This window comes from Pezoporus flaviventris, unplaced genomic scaffold (assembly GCF_033815535.1).
Source record: "Pezoporus flaviventris isolate CSIRO_AGI_PZ_B2104156 unplaced genomic scaffold, CSIRO_AGI_Pfla_v1 ptg000025l, whole genome shotgun sequence".
NCBI lineage: Eukaryota > Metazoa > Chordata > Aves > Psittaciformes > Psittacidae > Pezoporus > Pezoporus flaviventris.
The window spans coordinates 13,436,000-13,454,821 of NW_026892573.1; the positions used below are offsets into that span (position 1 = coordinate 13,436,000).

The window sequence follows — 18,822 nt, forward strand, 5'->3', positions numbered from 1 at the left end:
TTTAAACACCTTAGACAGCAAAATCAGAGAAAATGGTCATCGCAAGTAGAATAACTGGGTATATTTCCTGGTATGATATAGGCAATGGGTGCCGTTGGCAATCTATTAATAAAGGTTAATGCCCTGTGTAAGCCAAAACACAGATCAATAGAAAGGCCTTGATTTGCTAGGACTATAAAGCACAGGAAGGATAAATGTTATTTACAGCTACATACAAGGACAGCACCTCAACACTATTACTATTGAAACAAAATATATACTGTAGGACCCAATGTTATTTTTCTTTTAAAACAGATATGTTAGACTCTTTCTACAAGGTAAATGCCCCAGTATAATTTATAGCTTACTTCTGCTCTTGGGCATGCAGACACAGCACCTATTTTCTGAAAAACATGTTCCTGTGCATGCATGTGCAAGCTTCCCAGCAGTTTCTCAAGCAAGGGAAGTGTTTTCCTCTGCTCCACCCATCACATAGCAGAGCTGAAGAAAGCCCTAGGTCTTTTGAACTCCCTAGTCTTCTTATCAAGCTGGAGGTTTTTCAGGTAAAAAGGATAAGCGCAGATTTATAAACATAGCCTTCAAGACTGGAAGAAAAAAAAATAAAATTCTTGGCAACAAGTTGAAGTCAACCTGGTCAATTTATTTTATTTCCTCTTACTGTTTATTCAAATACAGTAGAAAGTCTGTTTATCAGCTAAAATAATGTCAGAAATAGCAATTACCACATACTATTTCCATTTTCCTAAAACAAAGTTTCACTTAAGGACTTCTAATTTCAGACTAGAAATATCTTAGGTATTTTGAAGTACTTTCAATATACTTCAATGGAGAGGAAAAAGAAAAGATTAAAATGTTACATTTAATTCCATAATGTAGTTATTTTTATATTCTAAAGTGCTAGTTTTGCTTATTCTTAGAGTTACAGTAGTCTGTTACAAAAATCACGCCAGAACTGATTTGATTTCTATACCATGAAGTGACTTGTTTTTCTTCTGTCATAAACTGTGGCTAGGTTGTAATAAATATGTGTTGTCACAATCCACACTTCTCAGTATTTGATTAGCATTAGTCCAAAAAGGTAACTAAACTATCAAATTCTCTTCCAGTTCTTGTGGGATCACTGATTTGAATGAATATGCACTAAATATTCTGGAAGGAGGGCAGATAAGCAATACTGTTTAGGTAACAGTAGTATTCCCTGGTGGCTTCACACTTGTGGTAGAAAAACAGATTCAACCAAGCACTACAGTGTTACTGAGGTTACAGATGACCTGGAAAAATACAGTTTCTATGGATATCATTTAATAACGGTAAGTCTTGCACGTCACACATCTAATACAGTGTTATTTTCATTTCTTTGCAGGTATTTAGACACATGCTTTGTATTAAGCAGATTTTGCAATTTTTTCTACCATGGAATTTAAAAAAACTAGCCTGTTATGCAGAAGTTCCTAAGTTATAGATAGTGGGATAATCAGAACCTTACTGCATTCGTAACCCAAGTTGGATTTTTCCAGAGACATTGTGTTCTATCTTTTAAAACCAGTTAATTTTAAAGATTTAGCACTCTTAATACAAGCTTCTATAGGAAAGGAATATACTGTTCATGTATTTTAAATCAACATGCATATTTCTGCCAGAGTTATCCCATGGCTTACCTAATTTGAATATATTTGCAAGCACTGATTTTACTAAGAAATCTTCATTACATAATAATGTGAAAAATCTGAAGAGTGTTTGATTTGATTTAAACAGCAATGGAAATCAGGACCAGCAATACTGAAAAGAGCAAGGAAGACTAAAATGCTATTTGTTTACATTCTGCAAAACCCAGCCTGGATTAGATAAATAGACGGATTCTTAAAGGATGGAAATATTGCATAAGATTCTGAAATTAAGCATCGGGTGGGAAGTGCAGCTATAAGCAACTGATGTTTTCCTTTTCAACTCATTAAGATAACGACTTTCAGACCTGAAGTACAATCATTATATTTCTGTCCTTGGTGCACAATTAATGAAAAAATCAACTTCTGAGCAATGCCACACCCTGGTGATTAAACAGCATTTTCAAAAATATTTAAACAGCGTTTTCAAAAATATTTAGATAGAGTCTGGACAAATCAAATAAACATGTAGGCAGGAAATGCTGTTTGGAATGCACTCCCTGCAATGTACTGTTAGAGAGAGCCAGAAAACAGCCTAACTTCAGGATTCAATCAAGCAAAATCTAGTATAATCCCATTACAGCCTTTGCAGTTAATGAAATCTATTTAAATCTCTGACATTCTGATTTTTAGAGTTGACAAAAGCAAAAAATTATTTGGTTTCTATAATACAAACATACAGAAAGGTAAGATATTATCCTTTAGGTTATCCTAGCTATTTATCAAGCAACGCGTAATATGAAAAGATTACTCTTCTGCTACTCACTATTGCTCCAGGATTTCAGTAAATATTTGATACTGATTTCAAAGAAGCCTGAATCCTGCTGGCTAGCCATGTCTGCTGCATACAAAGAGGCTTCTATAATTCTGAGCAGCTGAAGTAGCAGGTACTATGTATGTAGATGTGACTGTCACCAGTTAGTGATGTAAACGAGGGGTCAGAGGAGGAAATGAAGTCTCCGCAGATCCACTTCTTCCGTTCATGGTAGGTAAGCTCATGGAAAAAAAAGCAGCTCAACAACAACAAAAAAAAAAAACCACCATGAGATTTTTGTCCTTTGCTCTTCCTCCGGGGCTTGTACTTAATTCTATTTGCAGAGTATTTTATTCCCTCATCCTCTCAGTATGTATTTTCATTTATTCCATTCCACAAGCAGGCAAATTTCGTCTGGTCGGTTAAGGCATATGCAGCGCCACAGCACTTGTTCCATAAAGCACAGTTAGAGTATCTTCCCGAAGGGTGTCTGAGCTGTGCTTTTAATAACATGCAGTCTGCCTGTCTGAAGCTTTTTTTTCCACCAGAAGCTGACAGCCGGAGCTTATGCACCGCCTCTTGCGAACCCAGTATCAACTTGAAGCCCCACTGAAACCGTTTCTTCTGCAGCTGGAGGAATTTCACACGTACTCTTTAGCTTTGGGAAAAAAACCACCCTCTAACGAACATCCTCTTTATGCTCCGGTCAGCTGCTCTCCTTCCGCCTGTTTCCAAGAAGAGCATGCTGAACCGTAGACAACTGCATCATGCTGCGGTAAAGCAGAGCTGCACCCATAGATCTGATTGCAGTGACGCTGGGAAAAAAAAGGCTCTCCCTCAGGCCAGTTGCACAAGAAAAGCACTTCCAGAGCACTGAAATCACGGCATTCAGCCTGGCTGCTTCTGCTTTTCTTTCACTGCTACTGAAAAATGCGTTGTTATTTTTTTTCTTGACTTCTCCCCCCCCCCCCCCCCCGACAAACATGAGAGACAGCAAGCTGAATTCATAACGGCAAATAAACCAGAGAGAGCACTGCTTGGTATTCACCTCCAAAGGAGGAACAGAAAATTCTCAGTGTGATGTTGGTTTTATCTTGAATTATGTTTTTCTTTTTTTTTAAAAAGGAACTGAATTCACATAAGGAATCCACATACAGAAATCAGGCAGAAGCAATTCACTGCTTGTAATCTCTGGATTTTCTACAAAATAATTAATAGCTTAGATTTCCATATTCCTAAGGTTTTACTTCGTATCACAGTACATTACTATGCATATTTATGGTAATGAAGAAAAGTAAGATGAATCAGCTTCCGAAATATTTTATGTTTCATACATTCTTGGCATCATCCTTCCAGATATTATTGCCTGGGAATAACAGTACTTCTTTTCTCACTTAAGTGGAAGAAATTTCCTGCAGCATCTCATAATTACAGTATCTCAGCCAAAATAGCTTGTCTGCTGCTGACTCTTCTAAAAACTTTGTCAGCAATTAAATTTGCACATTATTTTTAGTTTCAGTATGCAGAGAATTTGATGTTTGTATTGGAAACTGAGGAACACAAGGGTCATTGAGACCAAACTCCTGTGGTTCTCACTGAAAATATGCTAAATGTCTTCTGTAAACATACCTCATCTAGAGATAACGTTTTGTGTCCTCACTAATAGAAGGCTGTTGTAGAAACTCACTTTATAAACCTTCTTTCAGTTCTTAAAACTTGACTCAAAAACAGTTTACACTCTTTCATGAACATGTGCTGCAAGAAATGTTCAGAGTATCTCAGGTTTGATCTCACCTGATATCAGAGGTCTGATCAGATCTTTCTCCCTGTACTGTTAAATATCACCCCATTGCTGTCACTCCAGCCCCCAATTTCTTTTCTGAGACCCCCACCCGCCATCCTTGCCTCCCCCACCTGCCAATGCCTCCTCATAGTACTACCCTATTTTAACCAGCACACTCCAACTTTTTATAATTAAAGATAAATTTAATACAAAATTTGGCAAGCCCCAGGACTGATGACTTCCTACCATCCCACTAATTGCTTTTTCAGCAGAGACAATGCCAGGTAGGTTTGGAAGTCCTTATTCATCCTCGCAGAGAGTGCATTCCTATGTTCAAGGATTTAAGCAGTAATTTTCCCTGTGGTGCTACATCAGATGCTTTTCTAAAGATGATTGATATATCAATTTGATCACAATTCTCTTGTTAGAAATATAAATTAATTTGCAAATAGTTGTCTTTCCTAAATCTGTATTGGATTTTATCCAATTTCCAATTAAATCCACACCTTAAACACAATCTCCCACCAAATTTTGTTTCAAAGCCTTGAGTGTGGCTGAGGTCAATGAGCGTCTCTGTTGACATTGATTATTTTTCCCCCATAAATTATGTGGTTTATATTTACAAGGCCAAATCTCTCTTTTGATATATTTAACAGAAATTTTATTACCTGAGCAACTTCATATGCCCACTCTTCCATTATAATGAATGGGAAGTCATCTGGTTTTTAAGATCTTTTATGTCTTTTTAACCTCACAACTGATCTTTGTTTCATTTGCATTATTCTTCCTACATCTGTTCCATCGAGTGGCTGCATGGTTCTGAGTCACTGGATCGGCTTAAACCATGACACCAAATCACTTCATACAAAGATGATCCAAGTAATGTTCTTGTCGCTTGTCCTTCTTGATCTTTACCAGTTACTAACCAGCACAATCTCTTCTTGCCTTTGTGATCATATGGTGAAGAAATAAATGGGCTGTCATTTCCAAGGCTATCTGGATTTGACTACTATAAGTCGAGTTTGTGTTTGGGATGTTAAAGTATCACTCAGTGCCTGTTTGCACTTCCCATGGCCTAACATTAAGGCAGCTATAGCTACATTCAGCTTTCTGTCTAGAAGTGGTAGATCCCCTAGCACCATTTAACTGACTTTCTCCAAAGGGATTTGGAGCAAAAATAATTCCATTTCATGTAGTCTTTTTTTAACATTGTATCACAACATCAGTATACAATGCACAATCTCACTGCTTTCACCTTTTAGCATTCTTTCTGAAGAACACTTTTTCCTATTGTGCACTTCCACTGGCTGTTGTACTAATATATTGAACAATTTAATGGATGTCTTAAGACAAAGCATACTAAAGAAAAATGCCAACACTCATAGTTTGTATGGTTTTGGCATCATATGAAAGACTTCATACAGAATACAACTTTGATATTACACTTACTGATCTCACAATTGTACTAAGGAGAGGTACAAACGAAGGAACTGCTTTCAGTCCACAAAGCAGTCCCTTAAGAGGACAAGAGGAAAAACTACCCCACTACTTAAACACAGGTGTTCACAGCACAGTATTCAATAACATCAATAAAATTTACCTCAGTGCTGACACTCCTCCATTATCAGTTCTGCTTGACAAAGTACCACCCAGAACATACATACCTCTGAATTTAACCTTTGCTTTAACAGCTTCTTCAAAATTAATAGCATTACCAATTAAAATCTCACTAATTCCTATGATTAAGTAATAACAAAATAGTAAAAAACTTCTAAACGTTAAGCTTAATTTAAATATTTGAAAAACTAAATTTGCTCAAATAGGACATATTATGGCTTTGCTCACATTTTAGGAACACTCCTAGAACAGGTATAACACACTGAAATGGCAGAAACAGCAGCATTCTAATCTGGTGCTCTGAACTTGAGGCTGACAAGACTAAGAATTTACACAGCTTCCACTTCAACTCTTGTTGACTTTATGATATTTAGAATTTAATTACATATTTCAGGCTATAAGACAGTGTAAGTAAGCATCCCGATGATGGATATTTCAGTCTTACATATTTACAAATACAGTTGGTTTCTTTTAACAATATCACTACACAAGGGTTTATGATAAATGATAATTTAACACGTTTTTCACTATGGAAATCAGATCTGTAACATAAGGCTTTTCATAGGTCTACCATGCTGAAGCACCTGCTGATTACCATGATTACAGAAGCATTGTTTCAATTATAAACATTTGTATGTAAACCAAACTCCATATTCGTGACATGCAGTGCACCTTCTGTTCTCTCATCTGCTTTCTGAGATCATAGTAGCAGATAACCAGGAGCCTTGGGTACCTGGCTTATAGCCTTCAGTGGCCAAACAGTCTGTGGAGTTTCCATTCCTCAAATTTGGAGCTCAGCAGCACGATCAGAAATGTTCTCATGAGCAGAACACTGCCTGAACAGCTATTTTCATTGCAAAACATGAAAAACAGACTTCCAAAACTTTCACTCAGTGAAAGAATAACAAAAATACATACAGCTGAAGGTATTCACAATATCTGTCTTGAGGCATCCAGCTTAGATGCCTATGCTGGGAGGTGAGTACCTTCAGCATGACTCAAAGAGTTCTCAAGAGTTCCAGTACAGAGCACAATTACTTTCCAAAGCAGCATTTTTCTTTTCACTGTCTACATGATACTTAGGGTAACTATTTCTGTAAATCAGATACTGTATTTAGGAACCAAATACGTAATATTTAGTAGCATAGGCACCCATTTTATTTACATTTTTAGTCACTACTATTTATAACGGCCATACAGGCAGTTCAGTCCTCTACATTTTGAGCAATGCTTGCAGGAACCCTTAAAAAAGCACAGGGAGATGTGACTATAGCACAGTCCTTGCACAATATTTCAGGGCTCATTTTAGTTTGGTATGAAAGGACCTATTCGGCTTTTGCAATCTGAACTCTTCAGAATCTGAGGCTAAATGCAAGGAGTATCTGAAGGGATGACATCCTCCAAGGGATGACAACAGCAACAAAGCAAGAATAAACTATAGATTCAAATTTTGTACACAATTTCCTTCCTAGTGCTCACACACTGATTGCCTTCTAGTTGCACAAACTTCTCACTGCGTTCCGTATTTGTTGCTATCAGAATGAGTTTTTAAACTTACATAGCAGGTGATTATATTTTTTACCTCTAAGTACTTATGTTCAAACTCCATCAGTAAAGCACAATGATTATATTTATGAGCACACAAATACCTGCTAACACTACAAAGCCTCTCCTAGGCTGGCAGTGAAACATGTTTATAAACCAGTTTCTCCTATGGTGTCATCCTGCAAGACGCGAGGACTTCAACCCAAATCTAGCAAAAAAACCCTACACAAACCACAACTTTTTATTTGCCCAGATTGCTCATAATGCCTTGCTTCTACCTTTGCTAGCTGTCAATCACTATTCTACTGCCCAGTTCCAGGCAGTGACGTGGACACAGATCCCAAAGCCAAAAGTCACTTTTCTGAACTGCTGGAAGTTGTAAATTTGTTTTTGATTCTCTATGGCTTCACCAAGTCATACAGCTTTTACTCCTTAATTTGGGTCAAATGCTATGTCCTTTTAGCTAGATAGTGCTGTATACTGAATTATTCCTGTCTCTGATTTTCATAGAATCATCATGGATTTACAGCGGTACAGTTTAGATAAATGTTTAGCTGTCTGGAGTTTTTCACCCCAAGGAACAAATCAGGGCTGCTTATTAGGTTCTCTGTTGTTTTGATACAATTTAGTCCTTTTGGGCCAAATAAAGCAACCCTACAATGAGTGATTCACAGATAAATTGCTTCCAGTACCGAACACACCTAACAATTGAAAATAAAAAGGATCTATTATCACATCATGGGATATATTGCAATGCATTCATGACTTCACATACCCTTATTTCATAAAACTACCTGAAACCTCTTTATGATGTACTCTTGAAAGACTGTGTTAGCTTTCAGACGGATACTGGTTGTAGTCAAACAGTATTCAGGTGCCCAAATATAATTGTCTAGTATAATTATACATACCCGAAGGTATGCAAGCAATTCAGAGACTGGCAGGTAGAAGACCTACATGAGATCCACAACCTTCTGAAGCAGTTGAGGGCATTCTCTTAAATACCTATGCTTAGGTATTGGATTTGATCCCTCTGGTTTCAGGAGGAAAAAAAGAAACATTGAAAATAACAATACGTCTATTATTTGTGAAGTGAAAAGTCCACCTGGAAACCAGCAATAAAGAAGGAGTACTATTTTTACATTTAAGCAGAAACCCCACAGTATTTATATGTAGGCAGTTCATGTTCCTCAACTTGGCTTTTGTTGTGTTTGTGTACTTCTTTCCTTATGTTAAAATATTTGCAAGGTTTGTTTGCTTTTCTTATTACAGCTTGCATAACACAAAACAATTCAAGGCAAACATTAACAAAGCAGCTTGTACCTTGCTTTACTAATGTTCTCTGCTAAAATGAAAATCAAAATTGTTATCTAAATCAACTCAACTCTATGTACCTGTAATGTCCCATAATTTAACAAGGTAAAATAAACATCTTGCTAGGGTCCCAAATTGAAAGTACCAAGTGACAAAAAGCACTTCACAAAATAAAATTTCATTAAGCAAACCCAATTTAATGTGGTAAATTGTAAATAAAGCAACAGAAATCCTTCTTAGTTTATGTCTCTCTAGTTTTGCTGCACCATTTTGTTTGCCTTGTGTTTGTAACTGAGTGTTAAGATACTGCCACCTAGTGATAAAAAGCAAACAAGCAGAAGTGGCAGAACAGTAAATAATGCATAGGGAATACATGTTTTCATTATAAACCGTGTCGGAATAGAAGACAGGAGCATAGAAATATAGTATCAGGCAATTTGGGTGCAATTATATAAAAATTCTAATAGAAGCCTATTAAATAGAATATAATAGGATAAAATTAAAATGTTGCAATAGCTATACAATAGATTGGTACCACATAGCCTAGGACAGACGGAACACAGGGGTTCTGGCTGTCCTACTTTTCCTCAGCTTATGAAATTTCACCACACAATGCACGATTGACCCCCTAAATACTCAAAAATTTAGGGCCAGAATTAGGTGAAAATCAGGGCCTCTTCCACCTCCCTGCGATGCAGTTGTACCTCTTTTACCCTCCTCACAGCAAGTGCTCAGTGAGGGCAGAGAAGAGGAAGCCAAGGAAGGGGAAGGGTTGGAGCATGCCCATCACTAGATATTCATAGAACCACAGAATTGTTTGGGTTGGAAGGAACCTTTAAAGATCACCTAGTCCAAGTTCCTGCCATGGGCAGGAACACCTTCCACTAGACCAGGTTGCTCAAAGCAACCTGATCGCTTCCACAGGGTCTCTATGAATGGCAAACAGTTACTGCATGTTACTGTAGCTGAGATCAGAAGACTCCTCATCTTCTCTTCATTCTTGTGCTCGCCATTAGCAGGCACACCCTGAAGTTCAGGCACAGATCTCCTCCTCTTCTCCCAGGGCCACAGAGCTGGGGAAAAACCCTCTCTCCTCTCCTTCCCCAGGCATGCAAGAGGCAGCCAGCTGGGAACCCGCCTTGGGAAAGGAAAAACTCCTGACTCCTTGGAGAGGTGCCTGAGATGGGAAGCAGAGGGAGGGAGACAAAGAGATGGCTATACCCGCTTGGAACGGCAAGCTGATGCCAGAAACTATCTCTGATTCAAACCAAGCACATCACACGCTTTAGTTTTCCTGATTTGGTCTCTGTTCTAGAAGGACACATTCAAAATACTCATTTCCACCTCAATATGCTGCACATGTATAATGTTTTCATTCATTACCTAATGATGAGGAGGAATTTTCAGTGCCGTACTTCCAATTTGCTCTCAAATACTAATACAGTTTTTATCTCAAGGTATGCGCTTCCTGCAGGGTGATTTTTGAAACAGATGTTTTCCTGAATCTCAAATACATTTACAGGTATATTTTTATTCTCTTAATTCTGCCATAGCAGCTCTTAAAGCTTTCCCTGGCTTTAAATAAGATGCTCTTCTGATAAGCTACCTGCTTACTTGTTCTTTTTTTAACTTTCCTTTCCATTCTCTAGTTTTATCTTTAATTATTAACACTTCTTCCTTTCTGGCTGACCTATTTGGATACTCGCACTTCAATGTTTTCATTACTCTGTAGAAAGGTATCCTTCTGCTTGTACCCCTTTGCTCTGTTAGCAACATCAACCTTAGAAGACAAGCTGATTTTTTATTTCTCATAAAATGAGAACAAGTTGGAAGGGTTTCAACCAACTTCCATCTACTAAAGATCAAGATGAGATGGACATGGGATCAGACTGTACTACATTTGCTGCCTCTTACACCTTCCTATCAGGTATCGCACTCTGACTGCTATCAGAGAGAGGCCATCAGACCAGCCAGGTATCAGGTCTGAGATGGCACACACGTGCCCATGTAACGGAAACACCCTCACAGTTCCCTCAGATGGGACTTATGCATACAGTGTTCACTCTGAATTAATCCAAAAAATACTACCTCTTGCAACACTTGCATAACAGTTACCTGGCTGAAACGGGGAAACTGAGCACTGCCAGGATCAGCTAACAACAGTTTTTACCACTGTCAAGTGATGAAGAAGTATCAAATTGTATGCGTCACTGCATCAACTTTCCCTACATGCCTGACACATACTGCTACATGCTATCTCAAACAAGACTGTACATCCTTCAGAGGAGGACTCAGGCCCTTGCTGTGAGTGAGGTGCTTGGCATAGCTGGAACCCTACCTCATTACAGTAAAAAGAGCTTTTTTTTTCCTCATTTTACTCAGAAATGCCAACAGAAATATCCAACATTCAAGTAGCTCAGACTACTGCTACCAGGGACCTAATGACTCAGCTGTATAACACCTTCAACTTCTGAAAGTTCTTTTTTGTTTCAAAGTGAGAAGAAATAATGCCTCAATACCCAGGATTACCTAAAAAGTCAATGCCAGGTGGCAGACCAAAATAAATATTTTTCTTTCTCTGACTGCAGTTTATAAACAGGGCATGCACATGAACATACATTTCTTAGCTCACTTGATACCTTTAATAGCTAGGCTGTCAATCACCATGCCCTTCATCCATTTGAAAATATTTCTGTTTACCCAAAGTAAACATAAATAGCTATCAGCAAAAATCTTCCTGACTCAAACCACTGGCTGTTTTACAGCAGCTTTACATAAATGACTGCAGTGAGGTAGTGTCAGGAAAATCAGGTCAAATTTCTGTTTCTTGTGGTTCTTCTTCCCTCAGGTTCCTCTTCATTACGTACAGATGACCCTTTTGGATATGGTTCCTGCTGTAGTGCTCTCCTGTTACTAATCAAAATGATTTTCTCCATTATGAAGAATTGAAGCCAGTAAACATCTCAATCCTAATCGGTTGTTGAAAGAGAAATGTGTTGCGCTCTATGTAAATCCTTTCCTATACAAACCTCCTAGGCAAGCATGGGTGAGGCACAGCATATGGTGTTTACTATGTAATACCCTTACTAGCACAATGGCATTGTTAGATGCTGGCTAGATAGGAGGTAACACTTAAATAGAGTAACTCATATGAGAATAGTGGTTCTGATGTGCAAAATCTTTTCTGAGCAAAACTTCTTAACTTTAATTAAAAACTTACCTATAAGGATGCACTGTTTCACCTTTTGAAATAACCTGTGGCAGGAGAGATCTCAATTTCAGAGAGAGGTTTTCTTTGCTGATTCTTCCCCATCCCCCAGCATGGGTTGGACAGGGCTTTGAGCAACCTGGTTTAGTGGAAGGTATCCCTGTCTATTGAGGGCGGTGGAACCAGTTTTCTTTAAGGTCCCTTCCAACCCAGACCATTATGTGACTGTGATTAATACAGCTCTAGCACTCTCCAAGTTGCTGCCTCTCTATAGAAGCACCAGGGTCCTCACAGAAGCCAAGTTAAATATACATGCAGTCCTTGTAACTGGGCCTTCTGTATTGTTCAGAGTCTGTCTCTTCCTATTTATCTAAAGAGAGCTACAAGGTCTAACACAGTTACCTGCTTAAATTGGAAAAAGGCAAATGATCATCTTGCTTAAGAGGGTAATGTTACTCAAGGTTTCTCTCATGCTACATTTGAATGGAAACTGCAATTCAGTGAATAAATGTACAAAACCCCCTTAAAATCTGCTTTTTATTAACAAAAAGAAAAATAATACTATTTTGGGCTTAGCACCCAAGGGAAAAAGCACAAAAGTCACTTTTAAAATTGAATTATTTCCTAGTGAAGATAATACTTATTATAGTTACTTTAACTACACTAAAAATGATTAATGATTTTGAGTCTCTACAGGCTAGACTTTCAGAGGTATTTAGCTCCTGAAATACCCAGCAATTGCTTTGTAGATTATTAAGTGCCTAATCTGGTTCAGTATCAGACTTCTAGTACTTGTTTGTTCACTGTATCATTAAAAGCTTTGAAAATCTAAACTATGTTTTTTTTTTTATTAAAATGAGTGGATTTCATCCCCTCACATGTTTTCTCTTTCACAAATCAGAAGAGGAAAAGAGGTTCTTTCTTTTTCATGGCTTCTCAGCCATGAAATTAAATCTGAAATACAGGACATACACCTGAATACAATCCCTGGAAACAGAATACTTGAATAAAAGTACTTGAATATGATTCTCAGATCTGGAGAAAACCCAGTTAAAATTTATAACAACCTAATCCAAAAGGGAATGGTGATCATAAAAATAACAACTGGGATTCACTTGATTTAAAATCTTGCAGTGGAGCTGCAAGTGGTGCCGGGCTGTGGTTCTGGGTGTGGAACTTGAGCTCATGCTCAGTCGGGTGCTGGTGCTCAGTGACACTGTATCCTCCTGACTCAGACAGGGCACTAACGCACAAACCTTGCCTGAACTCTTCCACAGATCAAGGGAGGTCACCACCAGCTACTGACTAATTCAGTGAACTAAAACCAGCTTCAGTACAGATAGAATCCTCTGTAAGACAGAAACTTGTCCAAGAATATGCTTCTTCATTTTCTGATAACACAGCAGATTTGACCCAGGGTGTGTTTTTATGTTTGGTTTCAGCTAATATAAGATTGTGCTACAGTTGAAAAACCTGTGAAGTTCTTCCATCCTCTCCCTTTGTCCCATAATTTCCATCTGGTCTCCTTATGGTGGCACTGGCTAGGAGAAATTTGATTTTGGTGCTGCGTGTGTATTTTGGGGAATATGGTTGGGGCCACAGCATTACATTCATTTTATGAACAGGGCTTTGAACAACCTGGTCTAGTGCAAGGTGCAGGGGGGTTGGAACTAGGTGATCTTTAATGTCCTTTCCAACCCAAACCATTTGAAGGTTCTATGATTCTATGAATGATATTGTGTGCGTCCCTGAAGGAGCACCTGATCACCATGGTCAACACAAAAGATGCAGCACGGGGATTTAGGGGAAAAGAAACAAGAGAAAACAATGTGTTTAAATTGAAAAAAAAAAAAGGAATGTTTAAAATACAAAGAGATACTTTTCACAGGTATCACCTGGCTAAATAACTTTCCCAACTGCTCATATACACTTACAGACATCTGCAACAGTTACTGCATTTTAAAGTAAGAACATTCTTCCAAGCCACTTTTCTGGCTGCATCATTAGTAAACTTTGGCTGTTGCAAGAACTGCTACATTCTAGGTTTAACTGCCGGAAGCACGACCAAACAGTGAGTTTGAAGATTTTAAAAGCCAGAATGGACAGTGATAATCAGCCTGATTTCCTGCATAGGTCAGGCCAGAGAATGTCTTTATTTCTGGTCCATATACAGTAATTCAGTTTAGCCAGGCTAGACAGAAAACCCCTCTGGCAGAGCTAATGTGAGTAATGCTAGATCCAGGTTAAACTATTTGCAAACGTCAAAACAGGTACTTACGGAGTCAGGTCTAGTCTACAAAACACAAATATAACATTTCACATATATAGACAACATTATTAATTCTCAGTAATATACAATGAGATCAAAATAATCTAAGATCTCAATCTGTGTGGACAACAGGCTGTTCGCTATTATTAAAAAGCAACAACTGCAACTCGTATTTGTTTCTGTAGTTTCATCAGCACATTACAATACTAATCTGATATTGAACCTTACATTACCTACTCCATATACGACACAAAGAGAACCAGATTGAAAATGGCATAAAGGAAAAAAAATACAGAATCTTAAAACTAAATCCACTGATTACAGCTCTGAGGTTGTATTTCATCATTTTGTCTATGAGGATGTTGCAGAAGGTACACTGTCAAAAGCCTTTCTAAAGCTGAGATAAACAGCATCCTTTGCTCTCCCAGCATCCACCAAGCTGGTTATCTTGTTTTAGAAAGCTATTGAGTTGGTAAAGCATGATTTCCCTTTTAGACAAACATACTGACTACCGCATGTACTCAGTCATCTACTTCTCCTGTGTTTGCAAACGGGTTACAGGATTATTTATTATTTGCTCCATCACTTTCCCAGGCATTATGGTGAGGGTGACCAGCCCATAGTTCTGTGGATCCTCTTTCTTGCCCTTCTGGAAGAAAGAGGACACATTTGCTTCCTTCCAGTCCTCAGGAACTTTCCTCAGTTGCCATGAGCTTCCAAATGCTATCAGGACTGGTTTGACAGTGACATCAGCCAGCTTCCTCAGCACATGTGGTTGCATCCTATCAGGTCCCGTGGACTCATGCACATCATGTTTTTTTTTAAAATGTTCCCTAACCTGTTATCCCTGCAGCAAGGGTAAGTCTGCCTTATTTCAGGCCTTCTTACTGGGCTCTGGGACCTGTGATTCCTGAGCCCTCCTGGAGGTAAAGACAGGCAAAGGAGGCATAGACTTGGCCTTTTCCATTTCCGTCACCATCATTCTTCCTGCTACTGAGTGAAGTTGCCACAGCTGCTAAGACCTCTTTTAGGATGAGTTTTCAAGTTGGAGGAATGAAAATATAACATTAGATTATGCAGAAGTATTCTTAACACTGTGTTGTGGTTTAAGGCCAGCTGGTAAATCAGAACCACGCAGCTGCTCGCTCACACCTCCCCTTTCCCCGGCCCTAGCTCCCGGAGGGATGGGGAGGAGAATCGAAAGAATGTAACTCCCATGGGCTGAGATAAGAACAGTCCAGTAACTAAGGTGTAACACAAAACCACTACTGCTACCACCAATAATAACAATGATAAGGGAAATAGCAAGGGAAGAGAATACAATTGCAACCAGGTGAAGGCCAAACTGTAACACTACTCTTACTTATGTGTCCCATGACATTTCGTATGACTCATTATTTCTAAATTCTAAAGAGAGAACTACTGATTTTCTAGTTCCAGAACACATTTAGAATTGTATTTGTACACATATGCTTTACTTATCTTCAGACCCTGAAATTCCATGTTGTGAGCTGAATTTAGCTTCTGCTCTTCTTTCACCCTGGCATCTTTGTGTGATAGTAAAAACTCTGCCACATACTAGACCGTTCCACTTTGGAGTAAAGCCTCAGCATCCAGTGGAAATCTAGCACTTGAATGATTCTCCATACAGGACTCAATAACCGTCCATGATAGATTTGAACAAGCCCTCGCAGAAGTACTTTAAGATGACTCATAGAGCAAACTTGTACTGAGTTTTATTGACCTTTATAGTTATTAAAGTCATCCCTTGCTGGACAGACTGGCGATTCAAGTACATTATCACAAATCATTATCACAAATGCCATGCCTATATTAAAACCTGGGCTGTTCTCTGGCCATGGCAAGATGGCATGAAACAGCCTACAAGCATGCAGTAAAACATTAAATGCGGGTGGCAGCATCCAATTCTCTCTTGATTCCTCAGCTCTTGTCCACTTCTGAGCTGTGCTTAAGAATTGTTAGCGGAGGCTACAGGCTGGTCCAGGCAAAATGGGGAAGTGGAGCAACTCTGGTAGAGAAGGATTTCTCTGGCTTGCATACAAGGAACAGGAGAGACAGGCTAGCATGAGATTGGTTTAAACTAAACACAGTTCAAAAATGCAGGACAACTGAGGTTACAATAAGAAAGATGATACTTACTGAGTGCCTCTTTCCTTACCATTATGCAGACTAAACATTATGATTAAAAATTATCTTGCCAACCCCTTATTGTTTGCATCACAAATGACTGTAGAAAGGGTTATTAGGAAGAGCAGATAATTCACAACAAAGTGAGCATAGGCATGCACAGTAACGAGTTCTGCAACTAAAGCACATTGCCATCAACCACCATGAAATTGCAGAAACAGTAACTCCAAAGACAGAGCAAAAACCCACAGAAAGCCACAGGAACACCCTCAGGCAGCTCTAAACCAAACAAATAAGCCAATAACCCCACTACACAGCCAAGTCCTTGGAGGAGGAGCAACTATACTGTTATCACACAAAATATACTTTGCTTATCTAAGAAAATACTTCCTGGAAACAGTAATGTCATCAACTAACAGATGTTTGTTGAGTGCTCAAAATTATATCTGATTACAAAATTCCATTCCAGCATTGCGTAGCAGCTAGACACTTGTATAGCCTGTGCAAGAAGAATTTAAATTGATGTCACCTTGTGAAGCAGTGTGCAGTTTCAACTGCCCAGAAAACCCAAATATAATAATGTCCTGAGCTCCTCGCATCAATTTACTAATTTAAGATCCAATCCCCAAAATTCATAAAAATCATATTTCAAATTAACCACTTATAATTAATAGCAATAAAGAAAATTAATGAGAGATACAGTTGATGAAATTTGTTCTTTATGAAAACTTATATATATTAACTCAGTGTCTATCTGCTTACAGCTGATTTACCAGAAGTATTTCAAGACTTTCCTTTCACTACCAGGACATTTTTCATCACAAGAAGTACCAAAAAGTCTTCAAGCTAACTGCAACTGTGTTCAAAGAAAGTCTTTTGTAATTATGATGAATTTTATTGTCTATACCCATCTTCAGAAAAAATAGTCTCTGAAACTAAACAGATTAATAAAATACTGATTTCTAAAATTCTCATTGAGTTAAGTATTTTTAGGAACTCAAACTTTTCTGTTATTGTTTAAATTCAGGTATAGCAAAGAAATAAAAACGAAGAAAACATTGAGAACACTTATTTCAGAAATTCCAAGACTATCAGGTGATTTAACTAGGATACAGTATGTTACCATTAAGGGCTAGGGAAAGTATAAATAGCTGAAAGGAAAATAGTTATCCACCAAATGCACCCAACAGGTATTCAAACATATCTACAAGTAAATAAGCACTACAGCAGAACTATATTTTGAATGATTTTTATGCAGTCCATAGACTCATATGACTGTTAAGGGAACATATTTTAATGTCATTAACTACATCAGCTTATGTGAAGATTGCACTTCAGAAGAGGAGCAAAATATACATCAGGAAGAAGGTTAAATCAAAGCCATTACAATAACCTTTAAGTCTGCTTTTTTAAAAAACATTTTACTAGGCTGACAAGCTTTTGATTGCAGCAGATGCACTAGTGTAAGACTTTAAAAGTAATGTTTGTCTAGCATGTAATGAAAGGGTATGTATTCCTCTATGAAAAAAAATTATTATGGACAATGTTTCCGAATCATTAGCAATAAAATGATTCTTTACGGGCCAAAGATGGGCATATTTTTGTGGTGACTCTGCTCTTTAAGGTGCATGCTAAATCAGCTAAAGAGAATAAAATATTCTATTGCCTCATGACAGCCAAATAAAGATTTACTTAAAAATAATGTCACCAAACCCTTATGGATTTACTGCACATGAAATGTAGTTAAGGCCACTACCATTTGATGTAAAGAGTGACTGGCTTGTTCTTAAATCTTTTAAAACATTTTTATATGTTTCTTATTTTGCTAACATTTCTTAGGGCTCTGATTTTCTATTTTAAAATTCAATATGTTTTAGATTAACATACCTTTTTTTCTGAGATACAACCAACATTGATATTAATTCAGTGCTCCTCGAAAATTACATAACCATGCAAAAGAAAGAGCCTGTCATGTTTCCCAGGAGGCAAGCACTCAGCACAAGTTTTGAGAGTTCACTCTACACTTTAATCATTATCCTCTAGATAGGACATCGCAGAGAGTCAAAGGGTCAAAATGGCAAACCATACTACTAAAACAGATTCTTTTTCATGTGCTTTTACTATGCCAGCACACAGAGAAACTTGTGCTGAAATCAGGAAGCAAGTGCTGCAATTGCTTCACAAGGTCCTTCAGTACAGTGAAAATACTATAAACCCTTAGACATCATAAGATTTGAAGTACATTACTGTGTGTACAATGGATTTTGTTCACTTGAACACTGGACTCTCCTTTAAAGCAGAGTTTGAACATAACTGATGGTGGCCATCTAAATCTAGGAGACAACTAAAGAGTTTTCAAAAAAGTCAGAAAACAAAAATCCAAGCCAGAATAGCAGATGGAGCCTTCCCTACCTTAACCCTACCTTTCTTCCTATATCCCCCCTCATCTCATTCAAGTCACTCTCCAATAGATATAGACAGCTTCCTTTATTTCCCAAATACAACTTAAAGGTGAGTTAG

General features: G+C 38.0%; 1 protein-coding gene across 9 annotated transcripts in view; it reads right to left on the reverse strand.

The window, feature by feature from the left end:
- Positions 1-18,822, reverse strand: part of FRY (FRY microtubule binding protein) — a 230,202-nt gene that overhangs the window by 156,766 nt on the left and 54,614 nt on the right. For 2 of the 9 annotated variants that reach the window (XM_061457546.1, XM_061457544.1), the window contains exon 1: positions 2,431-3,206. The exons of the other annotated variants lie outside the window; for them this stretch is intronic. In XM_061457546.1, the coding sequence (XP_061313530.1) occupies positions 2,431-2,500 (70 nt within the window). In that variant the 5' untranslated portion in view covers positions 2,501-3,206. Of the gene's footprint in view, positions 1-2,430; positions 3,207-18,822 lie in introns of those variants that run through there. 9 annotated transcript variants of the gene reach the window in all.